Source organism: Elgaria multicarinata, chromosome 7, assembly GCF_023053635.1.
Source record: "Elgaria multicarinata webbii isolate HBS135686 ecotype San Diego chromosome 7, rElgMul1.1.pri, whole genome shotgun sequence".
Classification (NCBI taxonomy): Eukaryota; Metazoa; Chordata; class Lepidosauria; order Squamata; family Anguidae; genus Elgaria; species Elgaria multicarinata.
In genome coordinates, this window is record NC_086177.1 from 83,191,122 (window position 1) to 83,206,122 (window position 15,001).

A 15,001-nucleotide genomic window follows, 5' to 3' on the forward strand; every position below is an offset into this window, starting at 1 on the left:
AGTTTGATTAATGAGGATTGCCCATGCTGCTTTGCTTGCTTTTATTTATGTATTAAATGTATATATTGTCCAGTTGGCAGATGCCCTCGAGATATATTTACAGTTTAGCTAAAAGTTGCAGGATCAGGCCTAGGCTGAGCAATGGAATGAGTACAGTTTAGTACAGCTACAGCCTCTCCTGGACATGGTTAGCTTGGCCATAGTGGTACAGCTGCTAGTAACCTCAATGCTGGATTGCTGCAAGGCGCTCTATATGGGGCTGCCCTTAAGGTTGCTCTGGAAGGTGGAGCTAGTACAGAACACAGCAGCTCAGCTATTCCCAGGAGCTGACCCATTTCAGCATGCAACTCCTTTGCTGAGGGAACAGTACTTGCTGCCTATTTGCTACTGGGCCAGGTTTAAGGTTCTAGTACCAGTGTACAAAGCCCTAAACCACTTGGGACCAGGATACCTGAAAGAGCGCCTTCTCCCCTACCAACCTGCTCGATCACTGAGGCCATTGGAGAGCATGCTCCTAGAGTTTCCCCATGGACCTATGGCCTGGTTGGAGTCTACCAGGAGAAGAGCCTTCAGTGTGGTGGCCCCCTTTCTATGTAATTCCCTGCACTGGAGGTCAGGCAGGTGCCAAGACTGTGTTATGTTCTAGGAAGACTTCCTTGATTAACCAGCCACGGCTTTTACTGGTACTTCTGTTTTTAAACATAATAGTTTTTAATATGATATTTTATTTCTCTTATCTTTTTACCATCCAGTCTTTTATTGTTCATTGCTTCAGAATCTGTTTAGATGTGTGGCAGTGTATAAAAGCTATAAATAAATAAAATATGGATACTTGAACCCCCAACTTTCTAGTTTTAAGTCCAACGCTCCTTTATCCTTTGCTTTTCAGATTCCAGCCAGTCATCCCTTCCTTGTCCTCTGTTTTGCTGCTGCAATGTTATCTGTTGCTGCAGTGGAGGCCAAACATGGAATGGGGAGAGTAGACTTTGCTGGGGTCTGGAGGAAAATAATTGAGGCTAAATTGTCGATGTCAATGTAAACCTGTTTCAATGCGTCTTTGTAACTGCTGTCTAGATCTGGGGTGGGCAGAAGATAGCTCTCCAGATGTTTTGGACCTCAACTTTCAGAAGCCTTTGCCGGTGTGGCCAATGGCCAGGAATGCTGGGAAATGAAGTCCAAAACATCTGGAGATCTTGAGATATTTCCTGGAGCCAATCAAAAACAGTGTTTATCGAGCATAAACTTGTGTGAATTACTTTGGGAAGGTAATTAGAAGACCAGAAAAAACAGAGCCTTAAAGTGCATTGGACTACTTATAAAATGTTTACAGCCCCGTTCATCCATTGGAATGTCAATAATCAAAACATCAAAGGCTATATCAAATCAGCAAGCTTTGTAGGTCTTTTTGTAGCAAAAGAAGGGTGGAGATTGGTGAATGGTAAAAAAGCCTAGTGTGAGTCGTGGTGTAATTTCAGAAATGTAGAAAACATAATTTCAAAATTAAAATAAAACCTTTTTTCATGACTCATGAAATTGTATGTATGGGACGGGATTGTAGTATGTATGTGGGAGGGGGCCTGTGTTACAAATTTCTAGTAGGCTGAAAAAGAATATATACAGACTTTGGTTGCAGTATTCAATCTTTCCACTATTTGCAGCAGATGATGGAGTGGTGCTTGCTGAATAGTGCTGGTGGAAATCAGCGTATTGTAGCTATTCAGCCATTGTGACCCAACCTCATATTGTAGCCTGTAAAATGACCAGCTAGTCTTTGTGTGAAGTGGTTTTCTAGTGCACTTGATATGACGGTATCTAAAGGCCTAGCTTCCCCCATTTGAGACTAGCTACCTGTTGAGTTCTTCATTTACAGACCTTCTCCCTTGCATCTCCACCTATGGAGGTTAGATAGCTGGCTGCTATAAAGAGAGCCTTTTTCACAATGGCTTCCATCTTGTGAAATTCACCTGGCGTCATCGTCATCATTAGCTTGGCATCTAAAAGATAAATCTGTCATTTGTCTGGACTTTTGACAGTAAATAAGATAAACCAGCAGTGATTGCTCTTTGTCTGTGTTTGTTCTATTGTTCGGTTTATTTTTTCCTAGTTGTTTTTTTTCGTGCAAAGGCAGGTCGAGTGCAAAAATGTCTTAAATAAAAGTCAGTCACAATCACCTATTGTGCCACTAGCTACAAAGCATGAACTAGACAGTTTTGATTGATCTTTTGATTTGCGTAATTAAGTATTATTAAGTGTGTATTAGCTATTCTTTCATGTACTATTAGCATAAAGTGTCATTTATCATTTGTAAACCCCAACATTTCATGGAACCGATAATGCCATCTGGTGGTTGTTAAAGATATTTAAATGCAACAGCCAGTGGACACTAGAATGCAGAATACCACCTTATTTATTTATTTATTACATTTATATCCTGCCTTTTTTCCTGCAAGGAACCCAAGGCGGCGTACATAATCCTCCTCCTCTCCATGTTATCCTCACAACAACAACCTTGTGAGGTAGGTTGGGCTGAGAGTCTGTGACTGGCCCAAAGTCACCCAGTGGGTTTCCCTGGCCGAGTGGGGACTAGAACCTGGATCTCCCAACTCCCAGTCCAACACCCTAGCCACTGCACTACACTTGCTCTCACCTTCCCTAAGCTAGTGCCCTCTGGCTATGTTGGACTGTACCTCCTAGCATGTCCCAGCCAGCATCTCACTAATCCAGGCTTGTCTATATACTGAACATTTCCTGTGAATATCCTTGTCTCCCAATCTTCCAACCTCTTGGCTTTCTGTCCGCCATTAACTTCCTATCCCAACTTGCAATAGACAAGCTCAGATTCCCCTCTTTACAGCAGTTCTCCAAGTACAGAAGATTGTACTAGTCCTTAAAATCAACAAAAAACCTCTCAAAAAGCCCTGATGTTGATTGCTGAAACTGAGATTGGTAACCGGTGATCTTGGAACATTTCTCCAGCAGTTCTGAAAAGCTCTATATTCAGGGAATCCTTTCTGAATTGACTCATCTGCTGAGGAATGCCCACACACCTGGGACATGTTATAGGGTGCATATATAGTCCATGTAGGCAAAGGTCATGTTTCTTTGGCCTCCCTGTTGTCCTGGTTGAACTGAGAATGTGCCCTACAGCACACACACAACACTCTTCTACAACATTACATTGCAGGAGAAGTTCAGCAATGATGGACAAACTGTCTTTCATTGAAGCTTGTCTCCATTTCGGATGTCCTCATTAAAGAGCTGTGATTAGCACCTGAGGACTCCCAGGTGTAGTCTGAAAACCATTGCTTTGGTCAATTGCATCCTAGCTGATATTTTAAAAAATGATTGCAGAAACAAAGCCTATGATCCTTGCATTTTTGTAAAAGGAACCAAAAAAATGCCCCCCCCTTTTTTTTTAAAAAAAAGTTGATTTATTATGTAGCATTATATTTGACATCTTTGTTTAAAGTATTCATTTTATTTTTATTAGAAAACATGGGACTGTTAAAAAGAAGACAGAAATTCCATGTGCATGTCTTCACATATGGGACCAGTGTTGCCATCCAGGACATCACGCAATAAATTTGATAATTTGAGTTGCCATGGTATTAGTTTTATATGAAAAATAGAGTTAAGTAATTATGTACAGCTCAACAGGCACAACTGCACAGCAAGAGGCAAATTTGGCAACAACTTCATTGTTCTGTTTTTATTGTATTTCTTTTTCTAAAAAGAAGCCCTTTGTAATTTTAGTACATTGCCCAATTCGTCCTTATTTTATGTTCATTTTCACAACCTCCACTGATTTAAGTCTCTTTCTTGGCTTGAAGACTCCCAGGGCTGCGAAGCAGGACTCAAAGCTGTTAATAAAGTGGAGTAGGAGAGTCGTAAGGAAAACAAGCCAATAAAACACGTTATTTTATAGAATGAGATCATAATTCTGTATGAACAAAGGGCATGTATATGGAGAGAACCAACCTACTCTGAAGGTCCATGAGTACAAAAGTATCACAGAAATGTAAATCTAAATTTTACATCCAACCACAATTTGATTCAACCAAAACCTCTTTAAATATAAGATGTTTTTACAGGTACCCTATCTGATATCTCTTTTGTAGTTCCTCCTACATAAGCAGAGATCTATGTCTGCTCCCAAGGCTCCACTAACCATGTATTCAGCAAGCCACACAAAGAATTGTATGCTGAACTCGCTACCCAATGGACGTGGGGGAATACAGGAAACTGCTGCATATCAAGATTGTTGTCCACTTAGCTCAGTTTTGTCTAAACCAAGGGTGGGCAAGTTTCTGGGGGTGGTCAAAGTATGTATGCATTGAATCCCCAGAACCTACCTCACCCCCACCGAATTAGCTGGTGTGGCAGTAACAGCCACCACAATTGCAACATTTCACAGGAAAACAAAGTGTGTGGGGAACGTCATGCCTTGTTTCCCAATCCTGACTGCAAATAAAAGACACACATTTCCTGCACAGTCGCTGTGCAGAGTCACTGGTTGCCCACCCTCGGGCCATTTATTCCTTCTGGTGATCTGCCATAGTGGCGCTGCACCCACGCTTGGAAGGATCATGTTACCTGTATTTTTCAAATGGGCTACCTCGAGCTGTACTGGGCTCCCTGCATATTTTTTGAGAAGTGAAGTAAATGAAGTATTAAAAACAAACCATCCAACTTCCAAGCCTACTTTTCAGGACAAAGGGGGGCAGAATGCCAGCTGAAAGCTGGCATGCAGTGTGGCAAGTTTTCTGAAAATAAGGAGAGGAAACGTTTAAAAATCAAAACTAAACGCTCTTGTTTAGGATCTGGCCTCTTAAATTTTATGAACACGTTTTTGAACGGCATGGTTCAGGTCTTAGGTTTACATTGGTTTTGTAAGGCAACTTTATTCCCAGTCCATGTTGCCTTTGGCTGCCAAATGTTGTAGAGAAGCAGTTTTTAACAATTTAATGGGGACTTTTTGCCTGTAAAATTGGATTGATGTTACAGTAGGCTCCATTATTTTGACTAATTTGTTTGCTTTTGCAGGTGCACCCACTTGGAGATCTAGCCATAATGGTTTGCCTTTACACTAATACTTGCCAATATGTTAACTTCCTGATTTCTCAACATGGCTATTCTTTGTTTAGCATGGATTGTTGCATTATATGGGTGTAATCTGACAATCCTTGGGACTCCAGTGTTCTTCTGACAGACAAAAGACAGAAGTGTACAAAATTAGGAATGGAGAATGTGGATCTGGAGACATTTTTCTCCCCCTCTCATAATACTAGAACCAGGGCTCATCCTTGGAAGCTGACTGATGGGAGATTCAGGACAGAAGTACTTCACACAGTGCATAATTAAATTATGGGATTTGCTACCACAAGGTGTAGTGATGACCACCAATTTGGATGGCTTTAAAAGGCTGTTGGATTAATTCCTCGAGGAGAAGGCTATCATTGGCTACTAATCCTGATGGATATATGCTACCTCCAGTATTAGAGATGGCATGTGACACTCCCCTCCTCCGCCATGTTCCCCACAACTGGTGTACATAGGGGAGGTACTGGAGGTAACAATGGCCATACAGACCTTTCTACCATTCGTAGCCTTATCCTCTATGAATTTGTCCAATCCCCTTTTAAAACCATCCAAATTGGTGGCCTTCACTACATCTTGTGGTAGATGACTTATATCCATTCTTCCCGATGAATTTTAAAATCCCAACAATACTGCCAGTTACATATCATGAAATGCACATCTACTGTTTTATGTCATTAACTAAAACTAAGAAACTCCATAAAGGCTTGAGTACAGTGCAGGAGGACTTCACAGATGCTGTCCTGATGACAAACGTGCTGCCCTTCAGTCATGGTGGTGCTAAACAGGCAGTAAGGGGGGGGGGGATACCACACTGAAAAAGTACCATGTAACGTGAGTGTGCTGCAACTACTGTTCTAACCATGTTAATCCTACTAGTCTGTTAGACAAGTAGCATAATCCCCATGTGGATTGCTATGGGAAAATGAGTAGTAAACAGCTGCAAAATGGATGATGATGATCCACAAAATTACTGCTTGCAAGTTTCCAAATTAACCCCCATTATTTCAGGATGTCTTCATAAAGCCTTAAACATATAGTGTTTCAAACTGGGCTGGCAAATACGGTGTATCTTCAATGAAAGGCATATGTTTGAAATCAAACATGCAAGTCTTTAAGTATGTCATCTTTAACTAGTTGATAGTGGGACTTAGTCCAGCACTCTTTTATTTTTATTTTCTTACTGGAAGCTCTTTGGATTTGCCGTTTGGTAACTTCTGAGGCACTGATGACTTTGCTGACATTCTGACATGGCTTTCCAAGTTTCTGTCTTTTGTCCTAGTCAGTCACAGCTCCTGGTGGGGCACAGAGCCAAAGCCACATGCTCTCTGCAACACATATTTCTGGGCAGCCATGACATTCTAGCTGCCAAGTCCCAAGCCATCTAGTATAACATCTTCATTGTTTGATTATATAAGGACAACATGTGGATTGAGGTTGTGGTTTCATTGCCCACCCATCCAAATGTCTGACTCATCTACAATATGTCTCTCTCTGTGTGTGTGTGTTTTCTGATGTTAGTCCAAGCATGAAAAAGATGTGTCCCTATTATTACAACAAACATCCCCATGTGAAATAATCTTGACTAGGTTATGCTGACCCTAGCTCTGGCAGTGTGGCTGTCCAGAGTAGTGGGGACATAGGAATGCTCTGTAAGTTTTTGTTTAAATACACCTTGCATATTCAACATCTTCCTCTACCATTGTGATTGGGTTTGGACAACATGATAATGGATGGTGGTTAAAATAGTTGACGGTTGGTTTTTTAACTCACTGTGGCTTAGCATGCTGTGTTGTGGGAGTTTTTTAACCAACAGTTGGTTATTGGCCCAAAATAACCAATGCAAATAACCAATGCTTTACAGAGTTGGCTGTTTGAACCACTGTTCATTATCATGTTGTGTGGAAGGGATTGTTGGTTATTTCCTTAGCCACCGTTGGTTATTTCGTCAGACACAGAGTCACTAGGCAAGAGTGGCTAAAGTGCAGTTGCTGCTTTTGTCCAGCTGGCAGGATAGATTTTCTACAGCAATGGCTAATGGGATATTAGCAGGAGGACTGAGGGTGGGGAGAAAGGATGGAGGATGCGTGAGTCAACTCAGCATGGACTAATAGTCAATTCAACACTGATCCTAGTCCACATCATGGTTGATTATTATCATGTCATGTGGGGAGTACCCCCTAGATAAACAATTGTTGAGTTGATTATTACCACACTGTTGACTGTTGTGTTGTCTGAACGCAGCCTCTGTATTAGAAAACAGCAAACAAATATATTCTGATTTTGTTGCAAAGATGGTGATTCTTGGGTGCCGAAATGAACTGGCTTCTATTTTCATAAGGGAGGGCTGTGTCTCTTCATCCCTCCGCCTGCATTTTAAATTTTTACCAGAATTTAGAATAAAGATCCTAAATTTTATCATCTTTGTCATTTTTCTGATTCTATAGGCACACACACACAAGCACACTTAAATACATCCATATTCTTTTTTTTATTACATAGAAGGAAGTGGTTATTCATGATGTTGTGTGACATTTAATGTAGTCCCCTCTAATGCTCATTGAATCAATTTCCAAATATGAAAATACACGTACATAGTGCCATTATGAATGGCATCCACATACGTGCGCTTCAGCATGTGCCTGTGAACACATACATGGCAAATAGGAAAAGATCAGGCTTGTGTGTATGTTGCAGCTGAGTCTCACAATTTATGTTAGTAGCCAAAACATATATATTGCATTGCCCCCTGCTTCTTTGTCTTTATTAGCAGCTGCTTCTGTAAATGTTATCAGCAGATAATTCTTATGTTGAAGCCATGGAAAGCTTCATCTGCTTTATTTCTGCTGTTAAAATCACAACAGTAGCCCAGACCATTTTTCTCTCTGATCATTTGCTAACTCTATAACTTATATGTGCTGGTGTCATTCATACATTATTCAATTGATACATATTTTCGATTGGATCTACATTTCCCATGAGTGGTGTTCTGCTCACAAGCTGTTCTGCTGAAGGAAGGGATCGGGATCATTTTTTTCTGATTGCTCCTTCCCTCTACAGCTGCATTTGGCCACTAAGAAGCTGCTGCAGAATGTTGGGGGACCCCCTGGAACAGCATTGGCAGTTGCACTGGAGGCTGCAGGCGGCATGTGGGTTTGAGAAAATTTACTTCCCATCCTTTAGAGGGCTCCTCCACTGGCTTGGAGTTCCTTCTGAGAATGGATGGAACCCTTCCACTGGTGCAAAGGCATGTCTGAATCCAACCTACTGTGTTCTGGAATTAGTTCCCAAATCGAAGACCTGGTTCTTTAATCACTTGCATTAAACATTTGTTGTTTATGGATGACATTCTCCCTTTCTTTCCACCATAGATTTATGCCTACATCTTTGAAAACATCAAATCCATTCAGTTGGAAGCACTGTTTCTCTCTGTACTGAGCATTGCAATTCTTGTAGTGGTTAAAGAACTGAATGAAAAATTTAAAAGAAAAATTAAAGTAGTTCTTCCTATTGATTTGGTTTTGGTAAGTATAAAACTGGGTATTGTTTTGTAATTGTTCATCTTCTGGCACTGGTGCTGCCTGCCACTTATTTAATGTAGTCAAATTCAAACAAGGGGAAGGCAGTAGTATAAGGAATCTAATATATACAAAAGTGGCCAAGGCACTTTTGTATACATTAGACTTATTTAATGTAGAACAGATCTCTGCCTTATTAATGGTATGAATTTGCTATCATGATAATGGTGTGAACTGTTTAGATGAATTCAAGTGTACTGTTTCTCAAAAAATATTGACATTAGAACCCTAAATATTTCCCAGAGGAAATAGCAGTGGAATGCATTCAGTTCTGGGGCTTATAAGCATGAATTATGCTCATTTATATTGCTTGCCAAGTGATATTATGACACCGCTGCATTGTAATGCTCAAGTCCCCGTCCCCACCCCACCCCCCACCAAAACAGCATGTTAGTAAGGTATATTGATCTGGTTCATTTGTAGGCAAAAAGACTCTGAATGTACAATGGAAGTATATACTGTGGCTCTGAGGTAGAGATGGCTTACGGACATAGAGATTGGTACAAAACCCATGTCTCCCTCCCCCATGCAAACATTTCCTGATTAGTTTTGATGGTGGGACCTCATCTGTGCATTCATACCTTTATGGGAACATATTGGGTAGCTCCATTAAAATTAATAGGGCCCACTCATGTGCACATAAGTGCCATGTGTGCATATGAATACATACTAGAAACTCTGGATATGGAATTATGTCAGACACAAATTGGTTGCCTTTTGTATCATCATCATCATCAACAACAACATCATTGTTATCAGCATCAAATATTGTTATACCCCATTTCATCTTACAATACTAGGACAGTACACAAAATGTAATCAAAAGTCCTAATACAATAATAATAAAAAAACACTGATAAAACAACAACACATACCCTACAGGCCATCTGTGTCTCCCGCCTGCCTCCACCTCTGCTGCACCTTCAACATTTGTGATGGCAAAAATCTGTCAGGTTAACCCCCATGGTGTGATAAATATGCCAAATTTAGCTTCAGAACAAGCTAAATTTTAGCTGTATACTACTCTGTAAGGATTTGCTGCTGAATATCTGTGGCAAACCGCTGATTGTCTTTGTCCCCATCTTTGGTGCCCCTTGGAATTCTGTGGAGTGGCAGCAGGAATAGCCCATGGGGTGTGTTGGGGGGGGGGAGAAATGCTCCCTGAACCTCCCAAGGTTGCTCACCACTGAATGACAACAATAGAAGGCAGGAAATGCAAAAAGATAGATAGCTCACACCGACCAACTATCTTTAAATTCCTGGGCAAACAAATAATATCACATCAGCACACCCTCTCCAATCACTTTGCCCACATCTCCAGATTACATCAGCTGAAATCAGTCTCACACAACTAGACTACGTGGTGCTCTGGATGCTTGCACTGGAAGTTCAGGGTGAACAGGAGTGACTTTTCCCCTTCAAACCCAATAGCTTTCCACCACATCCCCACCTAGATCTGGTATTAAAACCTATTGACTGCTCAGAAAAGCTCTGCTGGTGGGCTAGTGGAGGGCTTCCACACAACCTGCACCGTGTGTGTTGAATTTTGGGGTGGAATGGGGAAATGGGGGTGTTAAACCCTCTTCTCCTGAAGCCCCATGGTTCCGATGGCTTGGGTCTGCACACGCTTACATGAAAGTAAAGAAGAATTGTAGGCTGAGCTACACAAACAAGATTATTAGAACAAGAAATTTGATCCCTATTGTAGTTCACTGTACATTCATATGTGTTAAATGCTACCGACCCAGAAATTTAATCATGCCAAAATAAGAATGCTGTTTTTATTTATTAACTTCTTCCAGATCACTTATTTTTTGTCATTGCTTGATCAATAGATAATTGCTTCCTCTGCTGCCTGCTATTCTGTTGATATGGAGCACAACTATGGCCTGGAAGTTGTGGGACATATTCCAGAAGGGTAACGTGTTCTTTATATTCTTGTATGTATAATATATATATATGAATCTTCAGAATGTTTTATGTTTCCTTGTAGTTGCTGTTAATATGCCTTAAGCCTAAGAAATAAAATGGCACTTCAAAATAATAATAATAATAATAATAATAATAATAATAATAATAATAATAATAATAATAATCTGATGTAGATGTATCTGTAAATTTGGTTTTGCTGTGTTTCTCAGTTTTTCAGCGTAAATTCATTTCCCCCCAGTTCGGCATCAGTTAGCAATTAAAAAACAGTTTGCATGAAACTTTGTATGCGTGTTATGCACATTTTTAATACATGCAATTTTGTTTCACATATGACTTTTTTCAAGCAATTTCTCCTAACATAATGCATTTTTGTACGTTATAGTCATCAATACACACACATCTGTATGCATATTATCTTAATGTATACATTTCTGTATGCATCGTTTGATTGGAAAACTGCATGGCAAAATTCAGAAAAGTATGCAGCATTGGTTTGAGACGTGTGAATTTGGTAGTTTTGCATTAAAATGCAGCAGCACAATTTCATCCCCCATCCCTGGTTGCCAAATCAATTCATGTTGGAGCTAAGATTTAAACTGTAAATCTCCAGACCATACTCTTAGCCACTACTTGATACCAGGTCTGCTACAGACCTTAGAAGAGATTGTACAGTTATGAGCATGGAGAGAGAACACCATTTTGTGCATTGTTGGTAGACAGACATAGCCTTTAATGGAAGGGCAACCTTTTTAGCCCTGAGGGTCTCATGCAATGCCAGTTTATGGGATGGGGTGCATGCATACACACTCTCTTGTGTGCGTGCATGCACACACACACACACACACACACACACACACACACACACACACAGAGAGAGCTGTTAAGATCAGTGGATGGAATTCCTGTCAGGGGAGGGTTAACAGAGATCCAGATCAAAATCACCATTTCCCCACTGCTCATACCATGAGCCCAGCTCTGAGTAGCAGGGAAACAGCTATCTCAGCTGCCTCAGGATTGCTAGGAGGGGGCGAGATTAAAACGAATAGCAGTGCCTGAACAATGGTCTTTGGCTGATCAGCTTGATTGTGGGGGGAAAGTGGTTGGGGGCTGTGCTGGTCACATGGAGAGGGGCTGAGGACTGCATGTCGCCCACATCATGTGATCTGATGTTTTAGATGATGCCTCCCGGGTTCTGATGGTCAGGGGTGCAAATTCTATAAGTGTCAGGAATGCAAGTTGGATAAACGTTGGCTCTCTCCATCTGTTTGGGGACCCTGCAAAGGAGGTAGCTTATATATGCATAGAATCGTTTCACAAAGGAATTGTCAATACGGTTAGCAGCCATGATCCTTCTTCCTCTTACATAGCTTCAGCTATTGGGCGGTATAAAAATGTAATAAATAAATAAATAAATAAATAAAATAAATACATGTCCAGGATTTTGACCATCTGATAAGGCTCTGATCGCTTGGGAATATGTGGAATTCAGAGACGAGGGAAAGGCAAATAGACCTTCAGTATGCATTTCTCCTATTTTAATATATCGGTGCAGCCTAATTAAATAACAGCATTCAAAACAGCACGTTTTGATATTTCGCAGTCATTGTCATACTGAAGAATGTAAATGCTGCCTAAAAATTATCCTCCTTTAACTAAGCTTAAAATTGAAAAGGGAGAGTTTGTTGCTATAAAATCAGGAAATTTGTTCACAGTTGTGATTTCAGTGCCTGCACTGAATTCATGGGAACTCTTCCATTCACAGATTTAATATTGCGCAGTTGTCCTTGCGATAAGCTGGCTGTTTTTCCTCCTGCCACTTCGAATGAGGTTGTCCTCATGCCACCTTTCGTTGCTAAGTTGCAGCTCTGTGTCGAGAGCGGTATTAACACATAATTCCGAATGACTCCCAAAATCCAAGCCAAAACTACTGGAAAAGTCAGTACCCTGCCCAACATTGCAACTATAGAGAGTTGGTATGGTGTAGTGGTTAGAGCAGTGGACTTGAACCAAGGAAACTTGGTTCAAGTCGAGACTTCATTCAGTTGCCTCCTCAGCCATGGCCACTCCCTGGATAACTCTGGACCAGCCACTATCTCCTAGCCAACCTGTGCTCATTGAATGAAGGGTAGAATAAAAATATAATAATTAATTTGCAATGCTTTTTTTTTTTTTTTAGAATCAAAACTATGCTGAGAACATTCTACTCCAAGGGTTTCTCTTGTGCAATAATAGTTAGAACACAATAAGACAAATAAAAAGCTCATTGGCATAATTATTTATTTTATTTATTTTATTTATTACATTTTTATACCGCCCAATAGCCGAAGCTCTCTGGGCGATAAAATATAAAAGCCAGCAGAAAATAATACAAATAGTTAATAAAAACCTTTTAAAAATGTCTTCAGAGACCATTTTAATGTAGCAAGAAAGGGGGCTTGGCTGAATTCCCCAAGGAGGGAATTCCACAGTTGCAGAGCCACCATTGAAAAGGCCTTGAGCCTGGTGCTCATCAAATAAAATATATTAGTTAAGCAAAAAGAATGTGTGGTTAAAGAAATCCTTTTACATTATACAGTGCCTGCCCACAAATGTTATAAGCAAAGTGACTGCAAATGTGTAATGTCCTTCTATTTCAGTATAGATAGTTCCTCTTTGGCTTTCACGTTTGGAACCATTGCACCGGCAGTAGTATTCTAACTTTGGATCATAAACCTTTGTCACTACTGGCACTTTTGTCTTCTTACTCTAACGCGTAACATCCTCCACCACATAGGATTGTCCTTACTTTTACAGTATACCTCCACCAAGGCCTCCACCCATGAATATCCTTCCTGAAGTAGTTACAGAAGCTTTTGGAGTGGCATTAGTTGGTTATGTAGCATCACTGGCCCTCGCACAGGCCTCTGCAAAGAAGTTCAACTATTCTGTGGATGATAACCAGGTAAAGGGTGCTTTGCCATTGCTGTTATTTATTGTTTCTGCTGATACCAGGTTTTGGTGAAGGTACTCCAAGTGGGATCCTACCAGGAATATGACATGTTCATACCGTCAGCCTTAAGTATGCATTTGCACTGGCACGATGTTAGTAAAGATGGGTGGTTAACAGAGATGGGTTGGCTCCTCCAAAAGTGATCCATAAATAATTGGGAGTAGCTGGATTAAATTGCAGGGTCCCCCCCTCTAAATATTGAGAAAATTAGTCCAGATATTAAGAAATGCTTTTTCAGAGTATGGTCTTGGGCTATGCTTGGCCTGTCTATAAGCCCAAATGCAGCAATTATTTCATTGTTGTTTACATTGTTGTTTCTTACCTGTCTAGCTTTCCCAACAATAAACAAATGGATTTTATTATCGACATTATAGTGCTTACCCCAATATCAGCATTACACTCATGCTAGCCCAAATCTCAAGCCACCATCACATCCCTAATTAATGGATCAGGGGATAGTCTTGTTACAGAGGAGATAGTTCTTCGCTATTTTAACAAGACAAAGCACAAATCTATGATTTCAAGCACTGGAGACAGGGGCGAACTGAGCCATAAATCTCCAATGTTTTTAAAAGCAAAGACCATGAAACAGTGTGACATTGTAAGAACACCCATCGGTGCTCATCAGTTTAAAAAGAGCTTTATGATTACTCTTACATTTGCTTGGTAAACCAAGGGAACCTTTAAATTAATAACAAATATTAATATATGTTTTTAAGCCACAAGATGGTTTAAGCCAAGGCACTGAAAGGGAAAGGAAGGATTATGGAAAGAGTAGACAGAAAGCATTCCACCTTTTGTCTATAAGGCTAAAACTTGGGATCACCCAGTTAAAGTGATTGGCAGTTCACTTAGGCCAAAAGAAACAAATTCACACCAGTATGGTGACATACACAAGACATGGGGATGACAACTGGATGGCTTTAAAAGGGGATTCGACAAATTCATGGGAGAGACAAGTATACTAATGACTTAGCCATGGCACCTATATTGAACCACTCTGTTCAGAGGCAATATGTCCCTTAATTCCAGATGTTGGGGGGGCAACAGTTTGAAGGGCTATGGCCCTTCAAGCTCTACTGGTGGGCTTCATGCAGCAGTGGTCCACCTACAGTGGCCCACCAGTGGGATTCATGGAAGGTTATAGGATGCTGCATTAGATGGACTTTTGGTCTGATCCACCAGAACTCTTGCTATGTGCTTATGGGTTTGTTTGTTTGTTTTCAAAACTTTCCAGGAGTTCTTGGCTCATGGCCTCAGCAATGTGATCCCTTCGTTTTTCTTTTGCATACCGAGCGCAGCAGCCATGGGGCGCACCGCACTTCTGTACAGCACTGGAGCAAAAACTCAGGTAACCAATTCATATTGTCAGAGCTGAGCTGGGAATATTGACCTTTCAAGCTTC

At 40.7% G+C, this 15,001-nt stretch overlaps 1 protein-coding gene across 1 annotated transcript in view; it reads left to right on the top strand.

Moving 5' to 3' along the window:
- The window catches only part of SLC26A7 (solute carrier family 26 member 7), a 93,393-nt gene that overhangs the window by 39,415 nt on the left and 38,977 nt on the right, over window positions 1–15,001 (top strand). Inside the window, exons 5-8 of the mRNA XM_063129886.1 lie at window positions 8,469–8,621; window positions 10,511–10,593; window positions 13,401–13,548; window positions 14,834–14,947. Of these exons, the coding sequence (XP_062985956.1) occupies window positions 8,469–8,621; window positions 10,511–10,593; window positions 13,401–13,548; window positions 14,834–14,947 (498 nt within the window). The remainder of the gene's footprint in view (window positions 1–8,468; window positions 8,622–10,510; window positions 10,594–13,400; window positions 13,549–14,833; window positions 14,948–15,001) is intronic.